The 22,724-nt window shown below is 57.1% G+C and overlaps 2 protein-coding genes across 10 annotated transcripts in view; one reads left to right on the forward strand and one right to left on the reverse strand.

Moving 5' to 3' along the window:
* Positions 1-3,778, forward strand: part of TSPAN18 (tetraspanin 18) — a 172,690-nt gene extending 168,912 nt beyond the window's left edge. For all 5 annotated transcript variants that reach the window (XM_031690590.2, XM_072969833.1, XM_031690591.2 and 2 more), the window contains one exon: positions 732-3,778. In XM_031690590.2, the coding sequence (XP_031546450.1) occupies positions 732-779 (48 nt within the window). In that variant the 3' untranslated portion in view covers positions 780-3,778. The remainder of the gene's footprint in view (positions 1-731) is intronic.
* On the reverse strand, positions 3,776-20,958 carry TP53I11 (tumor protein p53 inducible protein 11). Of its 5 annotated transcripts, none has more exons than XM_072969838.1 (8): positions 20,799-20,958; positions 9,920-9,990; positions 9,153-9,312; positions 8,464-8,522; positions 8,193-8,241; positions 7,755-7,851; positions 6,675-6,776; positions 3,776-6,188 (listed from the first exon to the last, which is right to left on the reverse strand). In XM_072969838.1, exons 3-8 carry the CDS (start codon positions 9,279-9,281, stop codon positions 6,055-6,057), a joined length of 570 nt encoding a protein of 189 aa, XP_072825939.1. In that variant the 5' UTR covers positions 9,282-9,312; positions 9,920-9,990; positions 20,799-20,958; the 3' UTR covers positions 3,776-6,054. The 5 variants fall into 5 exon arrangements, with proteins under 5 accessions (XP_072825939.1, XP_072825938.1, XP_072825935.1 ...); XM_072969837.1 differs by having other exon boundaries at positions 9,973-10,073; XM_072969834.1 differs by having other exon boundaries at positions 9,920-10,073.
* Between the last annotated feature and the right edge of the window lie 1,766 nt (positions 20,959-22,724).

Here is a 22,724-nt window from a genome sequence, read left to right on the forward strand (position 1 = left end):
GTCTGGGGGCTGTGCCCTGTGCTACTTGCAGGAAGCACTGTGGCATGGGGGCATCAGCCAGTCTGAATCAGTGAGCATCCCTGAGTCCAGGTCTCTGCACACCGACCCACCCCAGGGCCCTGAGACAAGTTCAGTGATTGTGTTCCTAATCTGGGGAAAGGCTGCATCGTCCTTGCCTGTTACTAACAATCCTGGTAGCTTTTCAGTAAGCATTTACTCTGTAACAGGCCTCATTGCGTTGTTAATCTCCTTAGACTTCAATCTCACCACCTTCCTGTGAGCTACAAGGGGGAGGGTACGAGGCAATGAGTATGGTCAGAAGGCCTAGACTTTACCCTGGATGCCCCCCATGGTAGCTGTGTGACCTTAGGCAGGTTGCATGACCTCTCTGTGTCTGGCTTCCTGGTCTGTGAAAATGTTTCTGGGAAAGCACTTAGAACTGTTCCCAGGCACCCAGTAAGCTCTTGATACATTCTCAGGCCCAGAGAGGGGAAGTGTTTGGTCCCAGTTTGCTGCTGGCAAATGGAGGAGCTGGGTTTGAATCCACGTCCAAAGCCCGCTTCTTTTCATGACTGCACTGCATGAAGGGGACCAGTGCCTGGCAGGAGGGGCTGGCCCCCAGGGGAATGTCAGGGATTCCCCTCAGCAGGAGCGTGCCAAGAGTGATGGGTGAGCCCCCTTCCTGCCCCTGGGCAGACAGCCTGACCAGCCAACTCCTACTTTCTTTGCAGCTTTTTGCCATGATCTTTGCCATGTGCCTCTTCCGGGGCATCCAGTAGAGGGCGTGGCCTGCAGCTTGAAGACTCACCCTGCCCACCACCGCCCAGCACCCAATGCCCTCCCCTCCCCCACACCTCTGCCCTCTAGGCCCTGGGGGAGGAGGTGAGGCCATCGTGATGGCCAGGAGAAGGGGCAGAGGAAAATAGCTATTTTTTTTAACTAAACAAAATGAAGACAAAAATAGGGACTGATGTCGCCTGTCCGGACTCCAGAGTAGTGTTGCGGGCTCTCTGCAGGGGCCCCAGCACCAGGACGCAGTCTGCACTAGAGACCAAAGCAACACCAGAGCCAGGCGCCATCCTCGGCCCAGACGGATCTGGCAGCCCCGGACCTGGGCTGTCAACTCCTAGCTTCAGGACCCGACGCCAAGAAAGTAAGGATTAAGACAAGAAGGCAGCCAAAGGAAATTGTGGAGAGAGGTTGCCAAAGCCCAGGGGCCCCAAGAAGAGCCGTCCTTAAGGATTTGGAACCCACGTGAAGTCCCTGGTCCTCGGAGGATGGCGCTGTCCCTGCTTCAGACTGGGGCCGAGAGGGGGCTGCAGACACTGGATCCACGAATGGCCCAGCTGGTAGGGTCCATGCTTCCCCCATCTGTTGGACCGAATAATCCAGAAAGCCGAGCGAGAGGGGCAGTTTCTCATTCACAGCCCACAGTACACACACGACAGTTCTGAACAAGAACCCCGCCATCCCCAGACTGCCGGTCACTCCCTCCCAGGCTCTTGGTCCCGGCAGACCTGCTGCTCACACCCGACCCTGGCCTCAGCATCCTGGTTACCCCAGAAGACAGAGGGCAGGATGGTCAGGAACTGCCTCTTCCTGGCTCCACAGCTAAGAAAATTCTGGACTCTGCCCTCTCTCCCACCTTCCCACACTTCTAAACCCCAGGAATACACACACGTACACACACCCCAGCCCCTTTTCTGCACTGCCTGCCTTTCCTCACAAGCTGTCCCGTTTTCCAACTCTCTGGCTCCCGGGGCTGGAAGGAACCCCCAAGATCATGTGGTTCTCCTCTCCCCACTCAGAATTGAGGCTTGGATGTCTTCTGCAAGATCCCTGCCAAGACTGCTCCACCTTCTTGCACACCTCCAAGGACAGGGAGCTTACTACCTCCCAAGACAGGCTGCTGCCTTTAGACTGCTCTGACTTTAGCATCAGCTGAATACACAGGAAAGGTTTCTGTTTTTCTGTGGTTCCGTCCAACGCATCCCACACGCTCTGGCTTCTTCCCGAAGTGTTAAGACCACACATTGTTCCCCTGTTATCTCCAGGCTAACGAACCCCAGGGCATCTCATCATTTCTGCTGTGACATGGCTTTCTGTCCCCTCACCGTCCATAGCACATTTCTGAGTGTTCCCTCCAGGTCTGGCAGGGAGGTTTCCCACAGACTCACACCCACACAGAACCCACAAATCAGCCCTTCATACGTAGGTCTCAAATTCGAGACCAGTGTTGGCACCTGTATTGCAAGATGCCTTGAACCTGATCAATCAAGAGTGACTGCTGGAGGCTGTGGTGAGGATCAGAGGTATGGTCTGTGCTCAGTGGGGAAGAAGAGCGTACTCTTGATTAGTGATGTCTGCCAAACAACTTAAGCTTGATTGGTGATGTCTGCCACAGGTATGGTCATGGGAGGGACAGTGTGGTACCTACTCTCCTCTTTCCATTGTCTCTCTTCAGGGTCTGGGAAGAGCCTATTCCGTCTCACAGGCCTTGTGCCAGCTTCTAGCCTCCCCCCCAGGTTTCCAGCCACTGGGAAACAAAGCAGCAGCCTAGAGCCCAGTACTCCCCTGCTCTGTCACCTACCCCCATCTGAGATGCAGCCAGAGCTCTGTGCCTGCTGTAGATTTGGTTTGACCCTCCTGCTGTCCTCACCAATCCTAGCCCTCTCTCCTGGTCTCTGAGCTAGTCCCTATAACAGCCTGCTCTGGCAACTCCACAAGTGATGTGGACTGGGCATGCCCAGTACCCGGGGTGGGGGGCAGACAGCTCCTACTCCAGCCCAGCCTGAGAACCGCCTGGGGCCTGCCCCTCTCTAGAGCCACCCACAAGCTTAGCTCCAACTTCCTGGCAGAAGCAAATGGCTGATGTGAGGCTGACCGAAACAAAAAAACCCTTCAGCTTAAGGTCAACTTGGGCAGCTGTGTGGCTCCAGCCCAGGGGCCTCTCAGGCTCCTGGGCCCCATCTGGTCCCCACTGCCCAGAATCTGGGACCTTCAAGGTAGAAAAGCCTTCGGAGCCCCGTGAGAGGGAGGATGGGCAGGCCGAGGAGGAGCGCCTGGCGTGGCTGAGGTGGGCTCAAGGACGGATGCGAGATTCTCACCCCCTAAGGCTTTCCAGAAAGGGGCCAAGGAGCCCTGATCTGCCCCCCGCTGGTCACACCCTGGAGCTGGGAAGGGGAAGTAGGGGTCTGTGCTCTGCAGCATGAACGCAGGCTGGTAGCTGTTTGCATGGCTGTCTGCGGCCATCCCGAGGTGGGGCACGATGAGAGGGTGAGCTTGGCCCCAATCAGGCACCACTCACAACAGCCCATCATAGGTGCAGGTGGCAATTTGGGACTGCTGGGGGGTGTGCAGCGCTGAGGCTTCCTCTGACCCCTGTTAACTGGCCAAGTGCTCGGAAAGACCTTACACTTTGTCACACACCCCACTCTGTACTGGAGGCCACCTTCCTGCTCTGCCACCTCTTGGGGAAGAAAATTAGGGTCTGATGGTTGGGGTCCCCCCCAGCCTCCCTTTTCCCCTCCCCCCTCCTTGCCTAAGGGGCCCAGACAGGATCCCCCAAACCAGCTGAGGCCCCAGCACCCCAATCTCCCAAGAAGCCCCCTTCCTTTCCCTGGTGGGTCCTATGTCGAAAGTCTATTTTGAAAACTGTAAATGTTCCTCGCAGTAGATAGCAGAGCTAATTTATCATGTTTATTTCCTGTGAGCCCCCCTTTTTTATATTCTATACCAAGAGAAGTTTTTGTAATATAAAACAGGACGCCCACACTGACGGTTTTGCACTGGTTTTTGTGACTGTTTCTTACAAAAAGAAAAGGAACGAAGAATAAATAGTGACCGTGAGGAAAGGTTATCTTGACTGAGGGGTGAGGGGGAGGCTGGGGCTGAGGCAGGAGCTTGGCAAGAGTGAACCAGGCAAGGGGCCTTCTGGGTCTTCTCAAACCTTTGGAGGGACAGCCAAGCTCCTACCGGGCCTTCCTCGCTGGACTTATGGGTCCCCTTGTTCCTCCCCCTTTTGTCACCTTCTCCCACCACCACCATGGCTCCTCCTAGCATTAACGTCCCCCATCCCCGGGCCGTGTCTGTTTACCAGCACCCCACCCCCACCCCCTTACTCTGATGTCTAACCAGGCAGCATGGACTTCCACAAGCACTGCTTTGTGCCACAGCTGGACAGCACTGTTCTAGCAGGCCTCAAAAGCACCCCCAAGGGCAAGGCCACGTCACCCAGCCCCCAGTTTGGCTGGCTCAGCCCCAGCAGATGCCCAACAAAGGCCCAACTCCGATGCCAATGGTTCCCTGCCAGCCTCCCTGGGAGGGAACCTATCTACCATGCCCAGCAGTGATTGGGACAACCTTTCCACCACTTGTTGGAACATTAACCGGGCCTCAAAAAGCGTGGCTCAGCTTGGAGGACATGGTCTTGCCCCAGGTGCACGGCCTACCAGCCACCGATACCACTTCCCCAAGGCTGTGGTGGCACCCAGCCTGCCCACAGCTCGGCGGTGGGGGCAGGATTCTGCAGAGGCAGGAACCTCAGGGGCAAGAGACGGAGGCCGGGAAAGGCGGGGCCCTCACTCAGTGTCGGCTCCTTCCCGCTCGGCCAGTTACTGGCAGCAGCTTTGGGCACCCGACCTGCTGGACGTCTCTTTCTGGTTGTGTTAATAGCGGTGGTGTCACCACTCCGCTGGGCACAGGCCATGTGGCTGGGAGTGCGGCTACAGGGGCAGCTGGGCCCAGGGGAGGGCAGGGCGGCCCACTGTAGGCAGGGCCAGGTTCCCAGGCAGAGGCCCTGGTGGCAGGGCCAGAGCTGGGCGTCACCTGGACCATTGATCTAATCCCCGACTCTGTTCCAAGACAGGAGCCAAGTGTAGGGTCTCAGCCTCTTCTCTCTCCCCATCCGTCCCCAGGACATGAGGGCCATGGTCCTGGGTATGCTGGAGAGAAAGGACTCATGGGGGCACACAGGCCGCTGGGCCTGCAGGGGTCTTCAGCGCTGAGGGAGCCAGCCATTGGCTTCCTCCAGGGCATCTGATGGGGGCTGGGCATGAAAGGAGGTGGCCTGATGTAATTTCTATTTTTTTTCTTCTGCTCAGTTTGATGGGCACCTAGTCCTACACAGCCAGGCCAGGCTGCGCCAGAAGGCCTCCCTACCCAGGAAGGCCAGAGGGCAGCACCCTAGGGAGGGGGCTACTGCGGAAAAGGGGGCTGGGCCAGGAGCCCCAGACCCTGGAGGACAGGCCAAGAGACAGGAAATGCTTTTCTTTCTTCCTCATCTCCAAGCCCCATCACTTACAGGTGGCCTTCATCTGGGGTTATCCAGGTGTCCATCTGGGCCCAAGCCAATTAGGGGAGGGGGCACCAGGGGCCTCCAGGAGCTGGGGTGGAGGCAGAGTAGCCAAGAGCAAAGCCCCCAGAAAGCCCGTGGCAGCCAGGCCTGGAGCCGAGGACAAGGATCTGGCCACCCGTGGGCCCCCTCACAGAAGGCTGAAAGGGGACTGCCACACTGCCCTTTAGCCCACAACTGGGCTGGGTGTCTAGGGGACAGAGGGGACACCTACATGTGAGGAGGGCCCACACTGAAGGAATGGGCAGGGTCAAGTTCTCAGGTCTTCCAGCAATGGGCAGAAGCCAAGTTCAGCTGCTTGGGCATTAGATTGGCTGGGGGTGTAGGCAGAGGACAGGGAGGCAGACCATAGCCTCTCTCAAGAAGGAAGGGTCTCCTGGCAGAGGGGCAGGGCCTGGCCTTGGCCAGATGCCCCATGGCTCAGGCTTTTCTGTCAGTGTCTGTCCAGGGGACCCAGAGGCCAAGAGACTCAAGAAAAGGAGGCGTCACTGTGTGGGGGGAAGGACAGGGGTGCCGAGGCCCTGTCCCTCCCCAAACCTGAAGGCCCAGGAGATCACAGCATTTGGGGAGTGCCCAGGAGGAGAGGAAGGCGGCCATCCCTGCCTGCCTGGAGGCAGGGTCCTTCCTGCCTTCCGGAACCAAAGGGGAACCGAGATGTCAGGGCTTCCCTGCCCCAGACGGGCCCCTGGCCGGGAGGGCGGCTAAACTTTCTTGGGTTTTCGGCCGACTTGGTAATAGTAGTAAACGCTGATGGCGACAAAGAGGAGGCGGCTGGCCAGGAGCAGCAGGATCCCCAGGGACACGAGGCCCGTCTCGGCTAGCGTGGCAGTGACCACTGTGGGAGAGAGGCCGGGAGGGGGCAGAGGTCAGAAGAGGGGCTGCCCCTCACCGCCATCAGGGGATGCCCTGCTGAGTCCTGGGGCAGCTGCCTTGCTGACCCCGCCTTGAGCTGGGGCACCCTGCCAGCTGCCCGACTCCACAGGCGTGTGTGTTGTGATGTCCCCCACGTGGCAGGTACAGGATGAGCAGGTGGGCAAAACTGGGTGTGCACCGTCATGCTGGTGCTGGGTACATAGGTGAGCAGTGGGGGATGGGAAGCTATAGGTGCACGGCGTGTGTGTATTCAGGAAGACATTGGTGCATGTCAGCTGTGTGAGCACAGGTGTGCCAGTGAACAGGTAAACACAGCCACATGAGTCCCTCCCCCTCACGCAGGTTCTCCTCACATCCTGGAAACCAAGTGGCAAGAGCTGGGAGGCCAGGGGCCAAGCACCCCCTAACCCCATCTGCTCCCTCCCTCACTGCCCACCTCAGGACTCACCCAAGAACTGGACCCCGAAGTAACAGGCTTCAGTGAGCAGAGTCCATCGAATGATAACCTTCTCAGCCGTGTAGAGAGCGTTCCACATGATCAGGGAGATGCCTGGGGTGGGGGACAAAGAGGGGACTGGAGATGGGACAGCGGCAAGAGGCCTGTTCCTCTTCCCTTTGGCAAAGTGGCCAGGATCCCCAACAGACAGTGCCCCTACTCAACTCCTCATAAAAACTCATCTGTCATCCAATTTAACCTGTAACCCCCTCACTCTAGCTCTTACGCTGCGTGGCTGAAGGGCCTGAAGCTGCCCCAGTCTCCACCCCCTCACCCCCTACCCGCGAGGTATTGGCGTTGGCCCTTGAAGGTTGAGTAGATGTCGGCACAAGATTGGGGAAACTGAGTGTGCAAAGGCATGGAGGCCTTCTGGATCTGGGGATTGGGCATGACGAGGCGTGGCTGGAGTCCGGGGCCCACCATGGGATGTGCAAGAGGGAGGTTTGTGAAGGGAGATAGGATCCACCCCACAGATGACCCAGAATACCAGGAACTTTAGATGGGACTTTAGTCTGCAGGCAGTAGGGAGCCATAGAGTGTTTCGGAGAAGAGGAGGAACACCACCAGTGCTGGGTTTTAATGCTGTAATTCGCCCTGCTAACAGGTACTGCTTGGATGTAACTCAAGTTGAAGAGGAAACAGAAGTGGTTCAAATGAGAGGCCCAAGGGTGAGGGTTTTACAAACACCATGTTGATTTTGCCTCCTCCTCTAGGCTGTGAGGCCCTGGAGGGCAGAGCCTGGGCTCCATTCATCTCTGTACCCCAATGCCCCAATGATGCGCTCCACATAGCAAACACTGGATAAGGGCTTTGTCTCAGATGCTGCCAAAGACAGAGCCCCAGTCCACTGGGTACATTCTACCAGTGGCCACAAGATGGCAGCACACACTCAGCAGAGACAGACATCAGCAGACGGGCGGGTTCTGGGAAGGGGAGCCCCTGCACAATGAAAGGCTCCCCACGTTTCTCTCGGCTGTCATTGTTCCCCCAGCTGCCCATCATCTCCCCAGAGTCCACCCCAGCAATACTTACTGAGGAGGGCACCACCATAGAGGCGGATGGGGGTCTTGCTGGTCACCTCGACTCCATCAAAGACAGCATCGTAGAGCTGGTCAGGGAAGGCCAGGGCCTGTGGACAGCGGGAGGGAGCCCTGGGGTGAGGGGACACTGTTGAAACTTCCCCTGGATGTCATCCCTCAGCAGCACTCCAGGGTCAGGACACTGACTGGCCCCTACCCCTCTATGCCAGGACAGAGGATCTGGGGTTACAGGAACAATGGACCACGGGATCTAGGATGCTCCAGGGCAGGGCACAGGTGGGGATGAGTGCCGGGAGCCAGGCCATGGAGGCGGCCTGGACACGTGGGGCCTCAGCATGATGGCCATGTAGGGAGAGGCAGCAGGGGCCCCAGGGCAAGGGAGGTGGAATCAGACCCAGGGCCAGGTCCCAGGGGTGGGGCTGGGACTCACCATGATGGCGATGCCAGAGAAGAGCACAGCAGAAACAAACTGCCAGACCCTGGGGAGGCGTGGAGAGAAAGGTCACAGCCAGACCCCTCGCTGCCACCCCCAGGCCTCCTGGGACCCTCCTCTCTCTAGCCGAGGTGCCCGGGGATGGCTGGTCTTGGGGGAGGGAATGAGAAGGGGCAGTACCAAGCACAAGACTACACAGGGGCAAGGCTGACGAGGCGGGGTCTAACGCAGCCCCTCCCCCCACCAAAACTCACAGGTAAATGCTCACCTGAGCCCCAAAGGCTCCCGAACAGCAAACTTGATTTCATTACCCAAGACCTGGCTGATCTGTGGACACAGAGGGATCAGAGGCAACCAGCCAACCCACACCCTCCCAGAGCTCCTGGGAGGCCCAGTGTCCCACCTGGGTGCCTCTGCTTAGCTAAAGGGTTCCCCAAGCTGGGAGAGTCACACTGAGGCCACTCCCCTCTGCCTCCTCTTAACAACAGGGCTTTAGGGAAGCTGAAAACACTGACAATAGGGTAGCTGAGGATGAAAGCTCAGGGGTCTTCTAAATGCAGGCTTGAAGCCTTGCTCTGCCACTTACCGGTGTGGCCCTAGGCAAGTCCTTAACCTCTCTGAGCCTCAGTTTCCTCATCTATAAAATGGGTTAATAAATGTATCAACACCTCCCAGGGCTAGCAAGATTAAATAATGCTTATAAAGCAGCTGGTGCCATAACAAGCACATAATAAGCACTCAGCTAACTCTAAGCACCTGTTTTCATTATTGCTGCTATTCTTCTAACAAATCCATCGAGTTTCCAGAAAATATGAGCTAAATTCCGGGTCTCCTTGCAGCTCTATGGATCTCAGTTCCTCTATTCCCCAAATGGTATGGGCCAGACCTGACTCCCCAAACTGGTGCTCAGAGGCAGTCCCCCGTGTGGCCGGCTCCAGGCCCCCACTCCCGGCCCACCTTGGAGCGGTGCACCTCCCCGTCATCGTCCTCCCCGCCCACGCCCAGGATCTTGCGGGTCTTCAGGCGGCTCACGAGGTCCGTCTGGCTGTGCTTCTTCATAAGAGGTGGGGGCTGCTTGGCTGCCATCTTGTCCTGGAGCCCGGCCTCTGCGGGAGGGCTGGGGGGAGACCTGGCCTCAGCTTCTTGTCCTGCCTGGCTTCCGGATCTCAGAAGGTGGCCAGACTCTGGCCCAGGATCCAGGGAGGCCTCTTTGTCAGGCTAGGACAGCAAGTGTACACAGGAGGAATCGGAGGGCCTAGGCTCAGTACTGGGCTTCCTAACCACCCAGCTATGTGATGAAAAAGGGGCAAGTCACTGCCCTTTCCTGGCCTCAGCTTCCTCGTCTGTAAAACTGAAGTCTGGGTCAGTCCTGCCAGAAGAAATGTCTGCCCAAGCCTAGGCAGGAGCTCCTGAATTCTGGGGCCTGAATTCCAGGCCCCCACTGAACTTTCACCCAGACAATTCCTGCTGCTGAGCAAGCCCTCCCTCATATCCCCCAACCTCCCTCAAACCTGCCAGGACTGAAAAGAAAGGGAGGGGGTGACCCCAGAACCCGGCTGAGCCAGAAGAGGGGCAGGGCAGCGTTCTGGGCCCTGCCCCTCCCTGCCATCAGCAATCCCCCACCCGCCTCCCCTTGACCTCCTCCATGTCTGCCCATGATCCTCGATGGCCCCTAGTCCCGGCCTCACCCCAGCTCCACCTCGGGCCAGCTCTTGAGCACCTACTGTGTGCTAGTCACTAGGCTAGGTGACGAAGACGCTGAAGTGGCTGTCCTTGCCTTCAGTCAGCACAAAATCTACGCGGAGGAGACAACAGCATAAACCTCAGCGAGGTGAAGGCTTCTGGAAGCTGGCCCCGGGCTCCTCTGATCACAGCGGCCTGCAAGATGGGTATTATTTCCACTCACTCTACCGACGAGGAAACCGAGTTCAGTGAGGTTCAACAGAAACCAGGTCGAATAAGCACAGCACCCCCCACCCTATCACAGGCCCAGCCAGCTCTGGGTGCCTCCCAGATTCCAGCCCATCATCCCCACCCACAGCCATCGTCCAGTGAGGCAGGAAAACCACCCCAATAACCACAAGGCTCCGAAGCTGCCTGTCCCTCAGCCAGGGGCCCGAGGTGGGCTTGCTGGACACCCCTGCCCAGGCCTCAGAGTCAGGCCTTCGGTTGTGTGGGCCCAGGCAAGTCGCACCCTCCCAGCCCCAGCCAGGACTGCTAGGGGCAGGAATGTCCCCAGGTCACCTCCAGTTTTCCAGCTTCCCAGGGGCTTAAAACAAAATAAAGCACCCAGCAAGTAAATACCAGAACAAAGGCACTGTAGGGTGCTGGATAACGTGGTCTCTAAAGAGACTGGATGAACTGGGCAGGTAGCTTACCGGCTCCAGTTGGGAAACAATGGCCAACGTCACCATTGGAGGTCTTTGGTGAGTGATGTCCAGGCCCGACGCCCTCCTAAGCCCCCGGCCCAGCTCTCTGTAAAGTGGGGGGCAGCTGTGCTTTCCCTCCCACACAAACACACGCCCGCGGAACGGGAGGCAGCTGGTGGTGACCGGGAAGGCAGCTCTGCCCGAAGCGAGTCAGCAGGGCAGCCGCCCCACTGCCACGGCCAGGGTTTAACTGCACTGCTCCTCAAGGGGGCGCTGTCACAACACCTCGGCCACCTGCCACCACCTTCCTGTGAATCCAGGTAGAAGTTACAATCAGCCTGGTGTCCCCACCAGCTGCCAGGTTGGACCCACTGGAGGTTGCCCACGGGAGCCACTGCAGAGAACAGCACAGAGCTGGCCCCCTCACCTGCCCCTCCACCCAGCAGCCTGGTCGCCACCCTTCCTCTTCCGGCCTTCCCTCTGGCCTTTTATTTTTTAATTTGCATACAGCAAAATAGACCAATTTTGTGGTTTGCAGTTACACGAATTTTAGCACATGTATAGCTAGATCTAGGTAACCACCACCTCCAAATCAGGGCCCGGGGCGGCCACATCACCAGTCACATCCTCCCCTCACCCCTGGCAACCACCATCTGTTGTCCGTTGCTATAGTTCTGTTTCTTCAACTATGTTACCTAAAGGGAATCATACAATATATAACCTTGGAGACCAGCTTCTCTCATTCAGAAACGTGTTTTTGAAATTCACCCAGGCCTCTGCGTGCATGCTGTCAAGGTCCCTTTCTCTTGACAGCAGAGTGGAATCCCCTGGCATGGATGTACTGGTTGGTTTACCCCTCAGTGAAGGACGTCTGAGTTGTGGCCAGTTTGATGATTACGAACAGAGCTGCTACAAACATTCACGTGCAGGTTTTGCGTGAGCACCAGTTTTCCTTTCTCTGAGGTAGACACTCGGGAGTGGGATTATATTGAGTGATACGAGAAATCTACGTTTAACTCGAGGAGAAAGTGCCAGTCTGCTTTCCAGAGCAGCGAACCATGTATGTTGCCCTACAATGCCCGAGTGTTCCCGTTCCTCCACGTCCTCGCCAGCACCAGGTATGGCCAGACTTGACTTTAGCCCTTCATATAGGTCTCCCTGGTGTTTAAACCCTTCTCACCCAGGCCAGCTAGGCTGCCTCACTCAACCCTGCTGTGTCCCTTACTGGCTATGTTTAGTGGACAAGTCACCTCACTGCTCTGCCTCAGTATTCCCCATCTGTGAAATGGAGCTATAATTCCCAGCTCCTAGAGCTCTAGGGGCAAAATGAAGAGATTGATCAGAACACACAACAGAACACCTGCACATTTAAATCAAAGAACTGCATTTAGTGAGGATGTGCTGTGAGCCAGGTACAGGCTGGAGGGACCTGGCCCCTCCCCTTAGGTAGCTTACAGCCTGGGTGGGGAGAGGGACATGATCTGTCAGCCATGAATCAGAGCAAGCTTATCTCTGAGCCCCAGTGTACTCATCTGTGCAACGGAAACAACAATCCTTACTTTTCCCCCAGGGCGTGTCAAAGGAGAAACAAGATAATGGACAGGGAGTATTTTATGAAGTGCCAGCTAACAAGTAAAGCTGGGAGAGCTTAGCTGCTAAAGTCATACTCTGAGTTCAAATCCCACATCTACACTGCTTAGCTGTGTGCCTGTAGGCGAGTGACTTAACCTCTCTGTGCCCCAGTCAACCCATCTGTAGTTGGGAAAATAAAGGGCCCTCCCTCACAGGGATGCTGTGAGAATACAAGATGGGATATCCGTGAAGAGTGTGGGGCAGTGCCTGACCTGGCCAAAGTGCTGGGTTGAGATGGGCACTTAGACACAGACACTCGCTCCTCCCCATGTTCCCCACGTGACAGGGTCTCTGGAGTGGGGATCAGAGAGGATCAGGAGAGGGGCCAACTAGCATTTCCTGACCTCTCTGCCCCTTGGGCAAAGCCCCCAGACCTCAGTCACATGGCATAAGGCTGACACTCGGGCCTGGGCTGTGTCAACAAACCCTGCTCAGAGGGTCAGCCACCTTCCTTTGCCCGTAAGCCCTCCCCACCACCACAGACACAGCGCTTCCCTCTGTATCACAGGCCCGGGGCTGGTACAGAAGGGGGACTACAGTGTCCTGGGCTCCATGTGACGTCCAGCATCACCTTTAGGTGGGACGGGCTTCATCCACAGGCACTGCCCTCAGGTATCTGGACTGGTGGACCCACTGCAGCCACCCCCAGAGCCCAGCCCCAGCAGCGAGCTCCCCACCAACAAAGGGCCCTACATCCTCCAAGGGGGAAGGGTACCCAGCACCTGGCCCTGCAGAGTTAAGTGCTCTCAGCCCTGAGTCCTGTTGTTCCTTTACCCACGGGACTGGGCCCTGCCTAGGGGAGTGGGGGCAGGCGGGCAGCTACAACTCACATGCGCCTCTAAACACCCCCCCCCAACTCTGATCTGCCCTTGAACTTTCCTTCCTTACAAGGCCACTCCAGGTGTTTCTTTTAGGACTATCCCCATTTTTACTAAGAGAGGACAGAGGGAGCCTCCCCCACTCCCCTGCACACTAGCTGAGCAGTGGCTTTGGAACAGCCAGACCTGGGTTTGAATCCTGGTTCTGCAAGATGCCGCAGCTCTCCCAGCCCCAGGCCCTGCCCCGTGCAGTGGGGGAGTGTCAGCGAGTACAGGTGGGTCCCTGCAGCGAAGCGCCCTGCCCTCTGGCTCCTTCCTTTTCTTCACTCAGCCATGCACAGTGGAAAAAGCCTGCCTGTCACAGCTATCATGCACCCTTTCCTAGGCCCACTGCTTTCTGAAGGGCCCCTCGGGTGCCAGTCTGCCTGAGGCGAGGGGACGGGGCAGGAGGAGGCATGCCCCTCCACCTCCACGCTCACTCAGAGGCACCCCCAAGGCAAGAAGAGACAACATGACTTTCAGCTCCCAGACTCTTCATTCACAATCCTCTGCGCTCTGCCCCTGGCCAGCAGCTCTGACCTCAATTCCCAGTAAACCAGCAAATCACTGTCCTGTCAACAGCTGGCTCCCCTTCTGAACCACTGCCCAACCAGGAAGGCTCACCCTGCCCTCGGCTCCCCTCATCCCGGTGCCCCCTGTTCCTTGGGGTCTTTGCAAAGCCCCCTCCTCCAGGAGGCCTTCCCAGGGCACAGTGCCCTCCCCGCTCTTGACTCTCAGGGGTCTCAGTGTGGTGGCCACGGGCCACTTCCGGCCCATATATCTCATCGTTGCATGGCCAGCTGGCCTCCCCGAGACCCAGTGATTCGAAGGCAGGCCCAAGAACCTCCCCGCTGGCCCGGGCACACAGGCACTTTGTCAGCACAGGCAAACAAGGGACAGTCCGACTGAGAGAAGCAGGCCTCCCTAACCCCGCTAAGGACACTCAGATCACACTCAGACCGGGCGGGGCCCGAGCGGAGACTGCTCTGGACAGGGCAGGAAGGAGGCCCAGAGCTTGCAGGCTCTGCCCCAAGCCACAGGCGAGCTTTACAGTCAGGCAGAGCAGGGTTGGAATCCGCACCCCCTACTGACCAGGTGGCCTTGGGCAAGCAGATCTGGGGTGCTGAAGGCTCCAGAAGAGTGGGTGGAAAGCCTGGCATCTGGGGGGCCCAGGAAACGGTCAGAGGTTGGGTGAGAACGTAGGGTGAGACCCCTGCCACTGCAGAAAGCTGCTGCATCACTGCTCAGGGAGAGGGTTACTGAAAGTTTTATTCTCTGGGTCTAGACAGTCCAACAAACACTGGTGACAAAGTAGTTAAGTTAGGGGAGGGGCTTGGAGGGTCCTTGCTGGCCAAGGTCCCCCTCCCCTGCAGCTCCTTCCTCCTTCCTTTTCTGAGGTCAGGAAAGAACATCCCCAAAGAGGAACAGCCCCAGTGGTGGCAAGATGGAAGGGGAGGCCAGAGGCCAAGCAGAGCCCCCGGGACAGAACCAGACCAGGAAGGGAGGGCTCATGGGGGCTGCCGGAGGGCATTACAAGTGTCAGGGGGGATCGGGGGGCACGTGCTTAATGATTTGGCAAAATTGGTCTCAAACCCCAATCCTCTCTCTTAATTGTTCTGTGATCACAAGAACATTATTTAAAGCTCTCTGAGCCTCCATTTCCTCATTTGTGAAACCACACTACATCTTCTTAGCTCGCACGACTGCGATCAGACAGAAGAAAGGCAGTGGAGGGGCCCGGCACCTGTTATGTGCTCCCCAAAGAAAAGCAATTAAGCACATTACAGGGTGGCTGTCCAGGACCTGCCCTGCCAGCGTATCATATGGGGCTGGGGCATCATTCAGAGCTGGTCCTGGAGGACCTCTCCACCCCTCCCCCACCGTAGCCTTCCCAGGAAGCCTGGTTTCCATAGAAACAGATGGACTGCAGAGTCGTCCCCTTCATGGAGACTGTGCCCCCACGAGGGCTGGCCTAGGAATCTGACAGGCAGAGGAGTCGGGAGAGAAAGGGGCCTGGGGCCCAGAACACCCACAAGCTGCCAAGCCTCCGGTGATTCAGGGGGGAGTCACTGCTGTTGAGTGTCACAGCCAAGAACCACTTCCTCTGCTGGAGGGGCAGCACACCTGTTCCTCCCCATCTGGTAAGGAGAAATGCCCCAAAAACATCCGCCCCAGGAAAGGAGGGTGGGGAAGGTACTTCAGACCATGAATTCTGTGTAACCCCCACAGCCCTATGAGAATGGCTGTATTATGACTCCCATTTTACAGATGAGGAAACTAAGGCCTAAGGGACTTATGCAAGTGTTTCCTGGGGTAAGTGGCAGAGCTGAATTCTGAATCAAGTTAATTGTGCCTAGCTGGATATTCTGAGAGGAGATGGTGTGCGTGTGCATGTGCATGTGTGTCGGGGGAGGGGTGGTGGGTATTGTGTAGTGAACCTGACCTCCAAAAAGAACTAAGCTCTAAGCCATCTCCCCCATCACCTCTCCCCTTGAAAGTCCCTGGCAGATCGCCAGCCTCTGAACTCCATGCTGAGGTCCAGCCTCCCTTGGATTAAGGCCCCAGAGCTCCAGCAGGACTGGGGAAGGGCTGTGGGAGGTCCATTGTTCTGTTATCACAGTGGTGCAAAATAGCTGGAAATGGGGTCTGGGACACGCAGCACAGGAGTGGGGGCAGTGAGAGACAGAGCCTTCTGGCCCTGGCCAGAGAGAAGGGGAGGCCGGGAGAGCCCCAGCAAGGGGGCCATGGGACTTGGGTGGTCCAGAGCTTGCATCGCCCTCCTGGTGGTGCCTTCCTGGGACAGCTTATCAGCCCCTTAGGCAAGATGAGGTTTAAAGGTCCCAACCCCAGAACCTACCACCTGGGCCCTCTGGCAGGGTGAATCTCAGAATCTCAAAGGTCCAAGTCTTTCGGCTGTGCATCATTAGTCCTGTGCCTTTGGGCAGATTAACTTCCAGGGCCTCTGTTCCTTCGCTATAAATGGAGGTGACAATACCTGATTTACCAGGTTCAGCAGGGTTACAGTAAACTAAGAAGTCACATAGCTACAACACTGACATTATCAAAGAGGCCTCTGGGCTGCAGGTTTTGGTCGGGGGGTCCTCAGGGCACACAGACTAAGAGCAGAAGCCAAGGTGAGGCTGCCACGCGGCAGCACTTCTTTGCAGTGTGTCCCTCGAGAGCATAGCGTAATTATTCTAAAGGCTAGCCTGCCTAATGCCGCCTTGTCTCCCACGTAGCCGGTGAGCCAGTTGAGGGTGGGGACTGCATCATCCATCTCTCTCCAGTCCCAGCATCACCACCGGGCTCCGGGCTCTGTGTCAGTGTCTACGCTGCTGCAAAGGGCGAGGATGACAGAGAAGAACTCGCTGGGGAAAGGAAGGAACATGATGGGAATCCTGCTGGGGCACAAGCCAGTCCCTATGTCAAAGCTGTGTAGTCAAGAACGGGATCCCAAGAAACTCCAGGAACACAGAAGCTGGAAGCAGAGGGTTTGCACTGAAGCTGGAAGGCTGGCGGGTAAGCCCTGAGTCACTGGGCTGGGAGACAGGAGAGCTGAGGTCACCAGCAGATTCTGCCATCACTGAAGCCAGGGCCTGACTTTGGACTCAGTTTCTTAGTCTAAAAAATGGGAATGTGGTCTCCAGGGCCCCTTGCAGCTGTGATATTGGTGATTTGGCTTCCAAACCCTGAGGCTCCCCAGCCACACCCCAGCTACAACAAAGACCCCACCCCCAAATCCCACCACCTCTCTCTCATTGGCTCCGGAAACACGCATTCTTTCTATCTCTCTTTCTTTTGAAGCTGCCTAATTTCCAGAAGGATAGAAGAAAGCCCAAATTTTCATCCCAAACAAACATCTCCAAAGCCTCAGGGACAAAAAATAAACATTCCCTACTGTGTTGGAGAGGGTGAGAGGGCAGGGCAGGACAAGGGGCAAGGAGGGGACATCACTGGGGACCTCACCCAGGGCTCTGAAGCTGCTGCTGTGGCCAAGGGGGTGGGGGGTGCCCACCATCACTCGGAAGTCACTGAGAGGGACTTCCCTGTCCCTACTGTCACTCACAAAGGGCAGAGCACATGGGAGAATTCTTGTCCTTTTCAACCCAGGAATGGGCCAGCCTCCCCCTCGGCCCAGTAACCACATCAGGGCCCTCAAAGACAGCTGGTACTTCTAGATCCCATGGGGCCAGAACTCTTGTGAAAAGGCAGCGGAAAAACCCCTCTCCCCTTCCGCTCCTCCCACCTCCCCCCACCCCTGTAGATGTTTAGAAACTCGGAGGGGAGGAGAGACAGGTGGGAAGGGAGTTTCTGTAGAGAGAAGCTGCACTATTTTGAGCTAACTTTTTCATAAGCAAGTAGTTATTTGCCCTTGGGGTGGGTTGGGGGAGGCAAGCAGAAGGTCCCTATACTTTTTCCTAGAACTCTGATGGGCCAGAATCACAGTCTAAAACTATCTCCCTAGGGTTTGGAGCTCTGGTTTAGTGGCTAAAGGAGTGAGTCATGTCTCAAAAGACCTCTGCTGTTATCTTGGCTCCACCAATTATTAACTACCTGGACTTGGGCCCATGATATCACCTCTCTGGGCCTCAGTTTCCTCATCTGTTAAATGGGTGTAATAATGACACCCACCTCCCACAGGTAAGATGCGCAAAAAAAAAAAAACACCTAGAACAAGTACCTGTTTATAGCAGACACTCAAAAATAATGGTGCTATTATTTTCAGACTAGGAAACTCAACTTCTTTGCCTCAGTTTCCCCTTTGACCATTTGAGCTTCAGAACAGGCCCCTTTCCAGGGCTACATGTGGATACAGAGTGGGATGCTTACAAGGGGGTGGCCACAGGAAGGAAATGGGAAGAGAAAGAACAGGGTCACTCTGGCTCAGTAGGAAGATGCTGCTTCCTGACAGGTGGGCAGGGAGAACTGGGGAGGGCGACAGCAACAGTTTGCAGAATATGGAGTCCCTTCGTCCCTGGGTAGCTTCCCTCAGATCCCCAGCACTCAGCCAGGCCTGGCCCTGGGAGGGGCACAACCAGTGCTGTGGATAAATGGTCGAGACGCAGGATGAAGGGAAAGTATCAAGGGCTAGGAGTCAGAACATAAGACACCCCACCCTGCAGCTGCCACTCCTGGGTGGCTGGTCCTGGGGTGACTTATATGTCATCTGTGAGCATCATTTCCCCTATCTGTGAAATGGGGAGGATTATTCCTTCTCTGCCAGCCTTGTCTCCTATCTCTTCCCCACCCCTTCACTCCACCCTAGCTGCACTGGCCCCTTACAGTTCCTCAAATACAGCAGGCACACCCCAGCCCCAGGGCCTTTGCACTGTTCTCTGTGGGATCTTTAGTCCTCATAGCTCACTCCCTCAAAACCTTAGCTTGAAAGTCACCTCCTCAGGGAGAACTCCCAGACCATCCTCCAACACTCAAAATGGCAACCCTACCCCTGGCCTCAACACCCTCCAACACTCAACTTTTCCCCCTCACCTCCCAGTACACTATATAATTTGCTTATTTACTTTATTATTTGCCTCTCCCCATCCTTAAGTGACTGCTCCACTGAGGGCAAGAATCTTTTTATTTTGTTCAATGCTGTCTCCCAGTACCTGGAACTGTATTTGGCATTTTGTTCATTAAATCATTTTTGGCCTGGTCATCACACCTTGTTCAATAAGTGAAAGTAAAGAACAGTCCAGGGCTGTGTGAATATCTCGGGACACTGTTAATTCCACTCCTCTCATCGCCAACCCCAGGAGGGGCAAGTCCGTCTCCAGCAGACTGAGGGGGGGCTACCATAAAATCCTGGAGGAGGGGAGGCAGCTGAGTGTGGAGTTGGAGAAGCTGGGTTGGGGGTGGGGTGACCTGGGGACAGGGACCTGGGGACAGGGCCCTGCGAAGAACAGGTCTGAGTTGTGAATCCAGCAGGTGTTGACAGCCAAATGTGGGCGGAGGGCTTTGGGCCTCAGCCCTTCATTCCAAATTTAGAAGGATCGATTAAGCTGACAGCATGTGGGCAGAAAAGGAGAAGTCAGGGCGGCTAGTTCCCAGGACACTGGGCTGGGAGGGAACCTGGGGGGAGGGCCCATTTTACAGATGGGATAACAGGGGCCTGGGGAAAACGCAGTCTTTATTTACTAACAACTCAACAAGAAAACTCTTTTCTCCCCCTGGGCTGAATGTGAGTCTAGGCTAAAGAATGGACACTGCCCCCTCCTGGGTCTCCAACAACCCATCTCACCTCCCTCCCATGTCCCCCCAAAATCCCCAACCGCCCCGTGTCCCTGGGATTCTGAGGGCTGCAGGAAGAAAGGGTATTGGCACCCCCTCCACAGGCAGCCAGAGCTGGAGGTCCAAGAGGCCGCTCCGTTGGTGTGGGCATCCCTGCAGCCCGGGTGCCTTCTTCCCGCAGGACTGCCCCACCAGGAAAAGTTTGTCAAGGAAATCAACCAGGAAGTGTGCGGCGGTGGGGCGGCGAGGCGGCCTTGGTCGTCAGCGCTGGGCTTTGGAAAAGCCTTGGGGTTCTCGGCCTCCTCCCGGCTCCGCCTCCGCCCCTTCCACTCCGGCATAGAAACCTGCTCCCCCCTCGAGCCTCGAGGAGGCGGCGGGAGTCCAGGACCGGGTGGGGGCGGGGGAGGGCGGAGAGAGAGAACGCGAAGCGAGCGCCGGACCACGCCGGGCGGGCCGCGGGTGGGCGCGGCGTTCCGCTGGTTCCCCTACGGAGCCCCGGGTGGGTGCGGGTATACCGCCCAAGGCGGGCAGTCCCAGCCCACTCAGCGCCAGGACAATGGCCTCACACAGCCCCCGTCCTGCTGAGCGAACTACCCGGGGGAGTGAGGGGCGTTGGTCTCCACCTGTGATTCCCCCTACCGCCCCCCAACAACTGGAGCTTAGGCGTGGCTTCGGCTTCGGCTCCCCCTACTCCTGCAGCCTGGAGACTGGGGTATCCTGGTCTTTATCCTCCCCCTTTCGATGGGTCCTTTATCTCCCAGCACCAGACACCCACCCACTTTATGAGACCCGGGTCTGAGGGCTGGCGACCCCAGGCGGGGAGATCCGGGCTGTTGGGCGCCCCCGGATGCTCCGGCCCAACACCCTGCCTCCATGGTCCCCTGAACCAGAAGGTCGGGCCAGACCTGTGGGCAGCGGGAACTCCGCCACCTCCATCCGCGACCCAGCGGGGGCGAGGAAGAGGACTCGCAAGTTTGTGCTGCACACTCCCCGGACTCGGGAACAATGGAGAGAGGACAGGGGCAGGGATGGAGGGGGGAGGGGACAGAGAACCGAGCGCGGGGACAGAGTCAGACCCCAGGGAGAGAAACTGCTTTCCGCTCGGTTTCTCCCCGGCTCCGAAGCGGAGAGCGTGAGTCTGAGAGAGAAAGGCCGAGGGCGGAATAAACAGTCCACGAGGGAGGAGACGGCGGAGGGAAGAAGCCGGAGGGTTAGAGGGAAACCGAGTCAGAGGAAAAGGCAGCGAGCGGAGAGCGCGAAGGAGAGGACCAGAAGGGGCTTCGGGACGGCGCCTGGGAGAGCCGAGGGAGGGGGTGATCCCTGGGGTCGGGTCAGAACCCGCTGGCGCCAAGAGGTGCTAGGGCACCCGGCTCGCGCGCATGGGGTCCTCACTGTCCCCGGCGGTCCCTGCGGCCGTGGGAGCCCCGCTGGGCTGCGCTGCGCAGGCACCGGCCGGCTGGCGGCGGGAAGGGAAAGTGCGAGGCTCCGAAGCGGCGGCGGGGAGCAGAACTTACGTTCCTAGCGCCTGCTGGCGCCGGCGCTGCGCGGAGCTGGCGTGCCAGGGGGACGCTCGGGCCCTCGGGCGCCTCACATCGCGCCGCCCGCGCCGGGTAGGGCAGGGCGGGCTGGAGTGCGCGCGGCGCCCTGCGCGGCCGGGGTTTGCCCGAGTCTGGCGGCCCGCTCTGGTCCCTCCTCTCAGTTCTGCGCGCAAGCCAATGGCGCGTCGTCCCCTCCCACGCGCCGGGCTGCCTCGCCCCCGAGGGTGGCCGCCGGGGCGGGCGGGAGAAAGGGGTTGGGGGGATTGGGGCTTCGGGCTCCCCAGCTGAGGATTTCCGGGAGATCGCCTTTGGGGGGCGCGCTCACGCCTCGGGGGAAGGCGATTGGGAATCCAAACAGAGGGCCACCCCCCTCCCCGCCCAGGAAGACTTCCATGGCAAGTTCTCAAGACTGCTCCCCTTTCGTGAGACTATCAACACCCCCATAGGTTGGCAAACCATCATGTGTTAAATATCCTTGGGGTATCCCCTGGGGCCTAGGCCAGTGTCTGAAATGGAAAGGACTGCTTTGGCTGGTAGATACCCAAGTGTGTAATAACACAGTCACAACAATGGGCCTGGCCCGCCAAGCACCCGCTCCGTGCCAGGCACCGAGTGCTTAAGTATTAACTCATGTGATTCTCACAACCTAAGAGGCTGGGATGACTGATCCCGTTTTGCAGATGGTGGTCATTAATGTTTCATTTCATTTAGCCTTCTGGCCTCCAGCCTAGGTTCACCGTTCTAGTCCTCCCCTTGCTTGGTGTGACTTAGTCAAATAACGTGACACCACTACCCGCCCCCAACATACACACACACACACACACCTCCTACGTCCTCCACCCTAAAATCCAGCCTCAGCCATTTGCTGTAAATTGCGCTGTCAGGGGACAAAGATCTTACCTGGGGCTCACTGGCACATGGAGGAGGGACAAGGCACAGCTGTGAGACCTTTTATGTCCACAGATCCTGTGGAGCTAAGAGGGGTGAGAGTGGAGTTTGGGGGTCCTAGAGGCTCTCTGGGAACCTTTCAGCCTAAAATAACTAGACTCCTACAGCAAACACTCACCCTCCTCCAGATTCTGAGCTCATTTCAACCCCGTGTGACCAGGAACATGTTCCCCCACTCCAACTCCCACCATCCTCCTTCTTAGAAAAATGCCTGCGTCTCTTTATCTCGGCTGATGGTCACAAAGGGAGAGAGGGTGTGGAGGGAAGAGGAAGGCAAGGTTGATGACAAGCTTCATTTCTCAAGATAAGCAAATGGGGTAGAGAAAGGTGAGTGGTTCCCCAGGCTTCTAGCTAGGTGGGCATTTTCACTCCAGGTCTGAGTTCTTTCTGCGCCATTTCCTTAAGAGTTGATCTAGCTGGCTGTAGAAATAGACTACCCAGGTTCAAATTCTGGCTCAGCCTTCTGGTGACTGTGGCACTCAGCAATTACTTAACTTCTAAGTGTTTAGTTTTCTCGGTGTACCAAATGGAGGCAACCAATAGTAGGAATCACCAGTGGTTGTTCTGGAGATTTAAATGGCAATAGCTCTCAGTTACGGACCACTGACTGTGTGCCAAGTGCTAAGAGCTGGCACCCCAAGCAGACTCCCATCGCCCTCACTGGACCTAGGACTGGGGAGGAGAGGCTAGACACTTTACTTGGAAGTAAACAAAGTAGTGCCTGGCTCAAAGTAAGGACTCAATGACTGTTAGCTGTCCTGATTACCAAGGTAACAGCTCTGATCCTGTGACACCACTGTGGCCCATAGTGCCCCCTTCCCTGCTCCCAGCCTAGCACCTGGCCAGTGATAGCCAATAATGAATGAATGAGTGAGTGAATGAATGAATGAGTGAATGAATATGACTACAGATCACGATTGTTCCTAGATGTGTTGGGTGAAGACCCAAGATCCA

The sequence above is a fragment of the Vicugna pacos genome, chromosome 10, assembly GCF_048564905.1.
Source record: "Vicugna pacos chromosome 10, VicPac4, whole genome shotgun sequence".
NCBI classification, from domain to species: Eukaryota; Metazoa; Chordata; class Mammalia; order Artiodactyla; family Camelidae; genus Vicugna; species Vicugna pacos.

Excerpts from the sequence above, each read along its gene's own strand:
- TP53I11 (XM_072969838.1), bottom strand. The coding sequence starts at position 9,281 with ATGGCAGCCAAGCAGCCCCCACCTCTTATGAAGAAGCACAGCCAGACG. Across the intron at positions 8,523-9,152 it reads GGGAGGTGCACCGCTCCAAG|ATCAGCCAGGTCTTGGGTAA; the intron begins GTGGGCCGGGAG and ends CTGTGTCCACAG. Across the intron at positions 6,189-6,674 it reads CTTCGGGGTCCAGTTCTTGG|TGGTCACTGCCACGCTAGCC; the intron begins GTGAGTCCTGAG and ends TCTCTCCCACAG.